Source organism: Eleutherodactylus coqui, chromosome 8, assembly GCF_035609145.1.
Source record: "Eleutherodactylus coqui strain aEleCoq1 chromosome 8, aEleCoq1.hap1, whole genome shotgun sequence".
Classification (NCBI taxonomy): domain Eukaryota; kingdom Metazoa; phylum Chordata; class Amphibia; order Anura; family Eleutherodactylidae; genus Eleutherodactylus; species Eleutherodactylus coqui.
This window is the reverse complement of record NC_089844.1, coordinates 80251489-80261172: the sequence shown is the minus strand read 5'-3', so window position 1 is coordinate 80261172 and position 9684 is coordinate 80251489. Positions and strand designations below refer to the sequence as shown.

At 43.6% G+C, this 9684-nt stretch overlaps 1 protein-coding gene across 1 annotated transcript in view; it reads left to right on the top strand.

The window, feature by feature from the left end:
* Positions 1-333: 333 nt before the first annotated feature.
* Positions 334-9684, top strand: part of XIRP2 (xin actin binding repeat containing 2) — a 190051-nt gene continuing 180700 nt past the window's right edge. Inside the window, exon 1 of the mRNA XM_066575911.1 lies at positions 334-459. Within this exon, the coding sequence (XP_066432008.1) occupies positions 426-459 (34 nt within the window). The 5' untranslated portion in view covers positions 334-425. The remainder of the gene's footprint in view (positions 460-9684) is intronic.

Here is a 9684-nt window from a genome sequence, read left to right as displayed (position 1 = left end):
TGAATGCTGGGAGTAAAAAGGATACAAATCCAATATTTGACTTTCTGAACAGATACAATCTCTGTAATCTCCGTGTCCATAGACATTATGTAACCGGTTCTTAAAGTGACTTAGAAGCAGGTTCCTCTTTAGTTCTTCTCGCCCCCAGCTCCAGGCGGGGTGTGATTAGCCAGATCACCGTCCGGCTTGGAGAACATTGGAGCGTTCTGCACTGAAACGTCACGTTGGCCGTAGACACCCTTAGGAATAACTGCATGTGTTTCCTCCTGATAACTTTCAGCAAACATCCCTTTTATTTCTGCTAACAGGAAGCTGAAATTGAGAGGAGTTTGCGCTCACCAACACCGAAGAAACAGACTGGGAATTATTCCAGCCTCTCGAGAAAAGATTCCAAGAAGAAAGGTGGCAGAGCTGCCCTTCCCAACATGTCCGAGAGTGTGAAGGATGGCAGCGTGGCAGGTGAGCGCTACTGTCTGTAGCATGGAAAGCAACAATGTATCGGAAGTCTATGTTGTCTTAACTTGCTGATAACATTATTGTTTCCCTTGTATCAACACTGGAGAGACTGGAATGTATTTCAATGAAATGAGGGGTAAGAGGAGTGTGTTACCTCCAAGTAGGTGCCTTTGGGAAATTTGGTTTGCAAATTAGGGATGGTACAATGCCTCTGCAGCACCATCCATTGGGCAATAGGTTCCCCCATACATCAACATTCTCTTGCTCTGTTCTTTTATGCATGTCCTCCTGTGTAACCAATCTCTATGAAACTGTATATATATATATATATATATATATATATATATATATATATATATATAATATTTTTTTTCACCTCCTCTATATACCTACAGTTGCATTATTCAATTCTCTTTATTCATTACGTCAGATTTATGCTGGATAAAGTTGTTATACTCCGAAACGCGTCACATTCTACCCACCCATTTCTGGTTTGTGTTTTAAAACTCATTATGTTGGATGTTAGCCCACACCTACTGTTACTGAATTCCATCACCATCTGTCCAGAGCACCTCCTCACCTAGACGAATTGTGAGGTTAGGGGTTCTCCTGGGCGTCCACCAAAACTCCTCCTCCCACAAATTTAGCGTCATTTACGGACTACTGCACGAGTGGCGTGGCACCCTGAGCACTGGAGAACATTTCTCTGCAACCATTTTCCCTTGGCAATTGCCCGAGATACTCCTTATATACTGGGAATCTCCGAGCCTGCTCTTCCTTGAATGTCCCTTTGATGTCCCTAGGACAGGACGTCACCTCTACCAAAGACCACCCTCTCCTTGGCTCACTTGGACCAGAGACATAGCGGTTAACCCCTCAGGGTTTAGCCGTTTGCGCCAGGTGAGTCCCCCTTTTTGATATCACTCTATATCTATAACTTCAATTCCACCCCAACCATCGGCAGATGCGCTGTCTTGACCAATAATTTCTTTATATGTCCACATCCGACCTTCTAACAGATCTGGTAACATGACTAAGGATAGAAGCTAAACCATAGACTTTTCTATAAGTCAAAGACTTCCTGCGGGGGTCAAACCACGTACAGGCAACTTTTTCAGGTTTTTGCTCCTCAGTGTGAAGTAGGTTGCTGGTTGGGTGAGAGCTCTGATGTTGGTTGAGAAGGCTACTTACTGTTTCTCCTTGTGGAAAGCACCAAGTAAGCAGGAAGAAAGTCTAGGAAATTAATTAAAGGGGTTATCCGAGTTGTTATTTTATGTTGGTGGTGCTGCAGAAGCATTTTGTTATCTTCCATTTGCCTAAAGGGGTTGTTCAAGATGTTATTTTAAGTTACAATCCCATCTCCAGGCAGTAATATAACTAACCGGCATATACTCAACTCTTCTCACTGTGTCCCGCGCCGCTGCTTCAGTTCTCCCCTCTGATATCATGTTTACTGCTGGGACTGCAGCCTGTAAACAATGAATAGAGGACGGAGCAGCAGGGAGAGGTGAGTATATACAAGTAAGTTATGTTACTGCATGGGCCGGGTTGTAACATAAAATAACAACTTGAACAACCCCTTTAAGCAAATGGAAGATGATATAATGCCTCTGCAGCACCACCAACTGAGATGACTCAATAGCCTTATATCATATGCCTTTTTTTGTCCATTTCACCCTACTTAGAAAGTTTTTTGGTACATTACATACTACAGTACATGGTACTATTGAAGAATACAACTTAACCCACAAAAAAACAACCCTCACATGGTTAAGGCTAGTTTTACACATCTTTTTTCCCTGCAATTTTTGAGCCTCAGCACTGCTTTTCTCATAAAATCATTCCTGCTGCCCACGATTTTCATGCTCGTTTTTATCGCATGATTTTGCCACAATTTTTGGTGAAAGTCAAGAAGACTCCCTAATGTTAAAATTGCATCGCAATTAGAGATGAGCGAGCATACTCGTTAAGGCGATTTACTCGAGAGAGCATTGCCTTTTTCGAGTACCTGCTGGCTCGTCCCTGAAGATTCGGGGGGGCTGCGGGGGGCGGCGCGGGGCAGCGGAGGATAGCAGGGTGGAGAGTGAGAGAGATCTCTCTCTCCCTCCCGATCCCCTTCACAACCGCCCGCTCACCCTTGCGGCCCCCCCCCAAATCTTCAGGGACAAGCCAGCAGGTACTCAAAAAAGGCAATGCTCTCTCGTGTATATCGCCTTAATGAGTATGCTCGCTCATCTCTAGTTGCAATAAAAAGCAGGCTCCACAGTGAAACATGGGGGGAAAAAAATCGCACATCGCAGAAAGATAGGCCATGCCATCATTTTTTGCTGTCACAACATTACATGAGTGAAAACATCGCTAACGGGAAGGAAACCATTGTAAATCATTGGTTTCATAATTAGATTTTTTACTGACTCTTGCATCACACGAAAATTGTACAAAAAGTGTGGAATTTCCTCACTCGTGTGAAACCCCCTTCAAGGCTGGTTTAGACACAACAATTATTGAGCGATTATCTCAATAACACAAAAAATTGAGCAATAATCGATGTGTTCTTTTACAGCGCAAGGTGATCGCTCAAATGTTGAGCGCTCCGAGTGGAGGATGCAGAAGACAAGCGAGGTGTGCCCGCTTGTCTTCTGCATCCAGCTGTTCCCAGCTCACACTGCCCAGCTGTTATACAGCCGAGTGCCCCGTGCCAGGTATGGAGAACTGAGCTGGACTGCTCTGTTCTGCATACCCAGCCCGTTATCAGGGAGCTGGATACAGCTGAAACAATAGTATCAGCTGTATCCCGCTGTGAATCCCTGATAAGGCTGATCGTCGTCTTTCAGCACGCTAAAAGACGACGATGAGTGATGGCTTAACGAAAACTGCACAATGTCAGTGCAGTTACACAAGACGGCTTTGAGTGATTTTTAAGCGATAATCGTTGTGTCTACAAGGGCCTTAAGTCAATGGAAAAGTAAAGAAGTTATCATTTTTTGGAAGTGGGGAGGGAAAAAAAAACAAAAGGAAAAAACTAACAATAGCTCGGGAACGATAGGGTTAACATACAAACTAAGGGCGAGCACCCACTGGCGTTTGCGTTTCCCGCGGGAAAAAAACGCAGCGTTTTCGCCGCGTGTCCCGCGGTTTTTTCGCGCGTTTTCCGCGGCGTTTTCGCGGCGTTTTCGCGGCTTTGCCATTAATTTCCATGGAGAAAAATAAGGACACATATGCAACTGACAGTTCCTATGTTAAAAACGCAAACGCAATGCAAAAAAAACGCCAGTGGACAGGAACACATGTTATCTCTATGCCTGTGCAGGAAAAACGCAAAACGCAAAACGCAAAACGCAGGTAAAAAACGCCAGTGGGTGCTCGCCCTAATACACTTGAAAAATGAGCAAATCTAAAAAAGTTAAAGACTTCCATGTAAAATAAAAACAAAAAAAATGAATACCAACCCCTAGTAAGTGTAATGCAGTCACCCACTTCTGCCAGCCATGTATGCCTAGTGATATTGTTTGTGTAATTGTGGAGAGCGATGTTTAGCTCTATAATTAGGAATTAAACTTTGCCATTTTGGAATTTAATTGATGGGCAACACCCCCTGCGGGAGCGCTAATGGCGGCATTTTCATGCTGTCTATTTTGGAGAACACAACAATAGAGACAGATGTACTGTAACTGAAGCTGAAGCCGCTGATTACATTCCGCAGGACTATCTGAGGCTCCTTCACAGTTAACTTTCTCAGCATTTTTCATAGCCTGCAAAAAATATCATGAATTTTGTACATTTTGATAGTGTTTTTCTACAAGTGTTTCTTTCAATTTTGTTACATTTATGAAATGCATTTTTTTTAGCGTTCTTCAAGTCCTATAGACAGGCCTATGAGAAAATGGCAAAAAAGACCTGAGCATGTTGTATTTGTATATGGACATTTTTTATCTAAAAAAGAGGCCACAACAATGCCAGTCAAGATGCCTGAGGGCTCAGTCACACGAGCGACGTTCCGCGCATATTTTTGCGCGGAAAAACAGCCGCACCGCTTGCGGATGAAAATCTGCATGGCCAGCTCCATTGCCAATGATTTTCAATGGGTTCTTTCACTTTTGCGATCGTTTCACTCATGCGATGTTGTGATAAAAATTGTGACAAACGTGAACAATACCGTAGGGTTCTTTCTCACGACTGTTTGCGTTTTTATGCTCACCCGTATCACCCTAAAATCGCATGAATGTTGGGATAAAAAGAATGGCAGCATGTCCTATCTTTCTGCATTTTATTTTTCTAATTTAGCACCCATGCTTCCCTATGGAGACTCCTTTTTATCGCAATGCACAAACTTGTGGTTTTTCTGCAGTGCAATTTTAACATTAGAAAGTCCTATTGACTTTCACGCGAGAAAATTGCAAGCGGCAGCTATGTTTTTGCTACGAAAAGCAGCGCTGATGTTCAAAAATCAAGGGAACATAGACGTGATTTTCTCGCGGTGATATCGCTATCGCCTGTTTGTATTTACCTTTAGAGGGTTTTGTCACTACCACAAAAAATGCTTAATAGCTGAGCCCTGCAAAAAATAAACTATAATCACCTCCCCTCTCCCCCCTCCACCCACCCCTGGGCCATGGCCTTGGCACTGGCTTCCAGTGAGTATGTCTGGCAGAAGTCAGGTGACCACAGAAGCCGCAGCATCACTGCCCGAACTTCTGGCATCACACTCATATTCTGTGTGCTAGGGTGCTAGGGGTTAAAAACAATGACGCTGCAACCTCTGGTTTGACGCAGAGGTCAAATGACTTCCACTGGACATAGATAACAGCGGCAACCAGTGCAAATCCCAAAGCCCACAAGTCTCCGTGATGTGGAATTGAACTTGCTTAAATCAGCCTGCAATTCTGCATCAAAATCTGTAATGAGTCTTGTTGGCTTTGGTTTGGGATTTGCAATGGTGGAATAAGTGGCAGATTTGGGGGCAAAGGTAAGGCTCAGAAACTGAAAGCCAATGGCAGATATAGCCATACTATACCCAAACGAGAAACCCAAACCACTGTAACAATCATCCAAATGCATATTTTAATATATCAGCACCAAAGCAAAAAGAGAAAAAAAGTTGTGCTGAACTCAATTACAAAGACATAAATTAATTTTTATTACTTCTTCAAAGTTGGAAACATAAAAAGACACAATGCAAACACACAAAGAAACAGCAGGTGAACAGAAAATTAATCAACGTCTATAATTTATATGCATTTGCAAGCAGACATGAAAAGTAAGAAAATGCAACCAGTAAAAAGAAGGAAAAAATAGCCGAGCAAAAAAAAGAAAAAAACGAGAAATAATACAACGTTGAAAGTGCAAAGAAAATTTGGTCTAATTAATAATAGTAATTAATAATTAAAAATAGTAATTAATAAACAGTAGTGAATACATATAGATTCTAAATGTGTCACATTTCAACTCAGACATGTAAAAAAAATTGCTAATCAAAATCAATTAAAGTATAGGTGGAGGTGCAGCAAAATAACACAAATGGTGATCAATCAACAATGGGATATACATTGGAACACCTGGAATTTCTTTGTTTGTTTTGTCTCTTTTTATATCTTTAACTTTTTACCAATTATAATTGCATCCCGTACAGTCTTACGGCTTATTCACACGAGTGAATATCAGACGGCTTTTTCACAGCCGGCAGATATACGCTACCATCTGATGCATAGGCTCGGCATATATGCTGTCGGGTTGGGGAAGACAGCTTAGCTCTGCTAATCTGTCTCCCCCTTCCTCCCCCCTCGCTGGCTCTCTACAAGTGGAGGAGGCGGAACGGGGCAAGGGCTAGTGTGCTGAGCTCCCACCCCCTCTCCGCCCCTTACCGCTGTTTGCAATGAAAGAGGGTCGGCGGAGCTTAGCCCTACCCTTGTCCTGCCCCTTCCATTGCAAACAGCGACCAGGGGCAGAGAGGAGAAGAGAAGGGGGAGGGAGTTTAGCAGTGACGCTACTAAACTCCCCCCACCTCCCTTCTATGGCCATTGTCATGGGCTCCCATAGGAGTCTATGGCAGCAGCGTAGTCCGGTCAGGAAGATAGTTAAAGGACTATCCTTCCTGCCCAGCGTAAATGCCCGGCCAGGGGCTTTTATGCCGTGGGAATACGTCTGTGCGATCTGATGCATTGGAATCCAATGCATCAGATGGTAGCGTATATCGGCCGGCCATGAAAACGCCTGCCTATATACGCTCATGTGAATAATACCTTAGGGCTCTTTTTCACGACCGTTTGCGTTTTTATGCTCACCCGTATCACCCTAAACTCACATGAATGAAGAGTCCTGATCTTTAGCCGCGTATTTTCTGCCGTTCATACGGGCGGTTGCTGTATATTGGCAAAAAAAATCCCTTGATCGCAAAAATCCTCGGAATGACTGCTAACGCTTAAATGGAGCCAGCTGTCTTCTCTTCCCAGCGTTGGACGCAGCTAAACTCCCCCACCCCTCCCTTTTTCGCTTCCACAGGAGTCTAGGAGCTTCCAGCGCATCTCAGCAAAAGATAAGGCAAGACCTATCGTTGGACGTGGCGTATAAAATCAGCGACCAAAAATGATCGCCGATTTGCTATTTTTTCCGGCACAATTTTTGTACGTGGCCAAAAATGATTCATCTAAATGAATACTTTGGAATCCAATGCTTCAGACGGTCGCGATTTTTGATCGATTTTTTTTTTTTAATACATTGGGGGAAATCCACACAAATTCCGTTACATGTGAATGTACTGCAAGACAGTTGCACCAGAAAACATGTGTATTTGCAATACTAAATCTGCCCCGCAGTGATGCATTCTGTGGAAGACTACAGTTTACTGTAACTATAATAAAGAGAACTTTTAAGTGATATTGAATAACTCGTCACCCCCTATTACTAAAATGCTGTGTATACCGAGATTTTTCCCTTTACTACAATAGCAGGCCCTCCGTATAATCCTTCTTGTAGTAAAACAACAGGTTGCATTTGAAAACAGGTGGAGACCTACAGAGCGGCTAATTCTGTTTCCTCACTTGGTACTTGCAAGGCAAAGAAGGGCAGCAGCAGCATACAAAATAGTTATGTCCTGTAGCTTTTCTTTTGTTTGTTTTTTTATTTATTTTTCCTTAGACTATAAATTTTAATACAATGTATGTTTTTATTATGCTGCATGCATGTTTACAACTTGTATGTAACAAACTAATATCTACACCAGTATAAAAGTTACTTAGGCGTCAGCTAATAAAGATCATTCATTGTACTGTAGAACAAAATGTTAGAAGGTTTTCTAATCTTCTTGTATGAGTTCCTTAGGCCTCATGTCCACGGGCAAATTCGGATTTAAAATCTGCAGCGTTTTTCCTGCACGCGGATCCGCACCCCATAGGGAAGCATTAGATACCCGCAGGTAGTTAAATGCCTGCGGCTGTCATTTTTCCCTGCAGGCGCGGGTCCCGCGTGCAGGAAAAAATCCGGACATGCTCCATTCAGGCGCGGGTCTCCCGCAGGGACGGCTCCCGCAGGCTTCTATTGAGGCCTATGGAAGCCATCCAGATCCTCGGGAGACTTGCGCCTGAATTAAACTCACTTGCTCCGGGCGATGCAGGTCTTCCTTCTTTCGCGGCCGGAAACTTCTTTCTTCGGCCCGGCAGATGTGCCCGGTGCATGCTCGCAGCCGACATCCCGAGCACATACGCCGGGCCGAAGAAAGAAGATCCGGCCGCGACGGAGGAAGACACGCACGGACCGCTGCAGGTGAGTTTATTCAGATTTTTTTTGCATCATGTCCGCGGGGCAGGAGGGACCCACTATGGATTCTCCATGGAGAATCCATAGCGTGCCTGATTTTCCCCGTAGACATGAGGCCTTATGGTTTTCAATATGAACTTTCACTGTCTACATCCAGGAGATGGATATTTGTGATGGACAAATGGGTGCATAGCTTTTTATATTTAGTAGATTAAAAAGGTTCTCTGACAGTAGAAAAAAATCTAGAGCAAAAAATGGATTAAAATAGAAAGTAAGTCATACACACTGGTCAAATGTCCACAATCCTGTGCAGAAGCGTCAATCCCTGCCATTCCGGTTCTAGAATAACCTGCGGCGGTGACTTACTGTTCACTGTACACATGCCTGTTTAAGTAATTACAGCATTGTGATGTGTCAGACGCAATCAGGAGGTGGAGCCAAGGTGATGTCATAATATTGTTCTGGTGTACGTGATTGCTCCCTCGGCACATGTGCCCTGTTATTCAGCACTGGGTAGTTCCTCTTGACTGTTACTGCAGAAAGCCTTTAGATATCGTTTGTCAAAAATCCCTGAGTGTTTAATAGACCCTTTAGAAGGTTCTCAGGTGTCATCTGCCAGAAATCTCTCAGGGTTTAATGGTCACTGCTGAGTGCCCCTTAGGTGCAGTCTGGTGGAAATCTCTCAGTGTTTAATGTTCCCTTCTTCAATGCTTCATCATCTTCTATGGTGTAAGGACTGACTAGGTGATAGGGAGGTGATTAACCCAGACGCCAATCAGCTATTATGGATGTCTATTTGTTCCAGCTCCAACCTTACATGGGTGCTGGTCATTTCCTGTCTTCATGCTGTTTGGTCCTTTGTCTGGTTCGTTTCCTCTCTGGATCCAGTTTTGTACATGTTTTAGTTCTGTCTTGTCCGTGCCCCCCATTCAATGGATTTGTTGGACACCAGTCCTGTTGTGTCTTCTTGCCGTCTAAAGGGTTGTCAGACTTGAATCCTGTTCTGTCTGTTCCCTCTGCCCAATGGATTGTATGATGCCTGAACCCTTCATTTGATGGGTTGTTTAGATGTCTGAATCTTGACCCGTATCTAAATTATGTCCTGTCTATGGTGCTTGGTTGGGCAGCAGACTCCTATCAGCCAATTTCCTGTGACTATTGCTTTTGCATGAGGCTAAATCTTTTTAGACATTTTTCCTAGCTTTCATCTAGGGACAGACTAAGCCCCGCGCAGGTTCCTGATGAGTGGCCCACCCTTATCAAGGCAATCACCCTGATTCTAGGCAGGATCTGCCACATAAAGGTTGGCTGAGGATGGAATTCCTATCCCCATAATTCTGTTACTGTTTTTGCCCTATTCTGTGTTTCCTGCACTTTTTTGATATAAAACATGAATATATTGGTTAATTCAATTGTAGACATAAATTATGTCTGATTGGAAGTGTGGCAATGTCTGTGAGGGAAGCCATGTTTGCA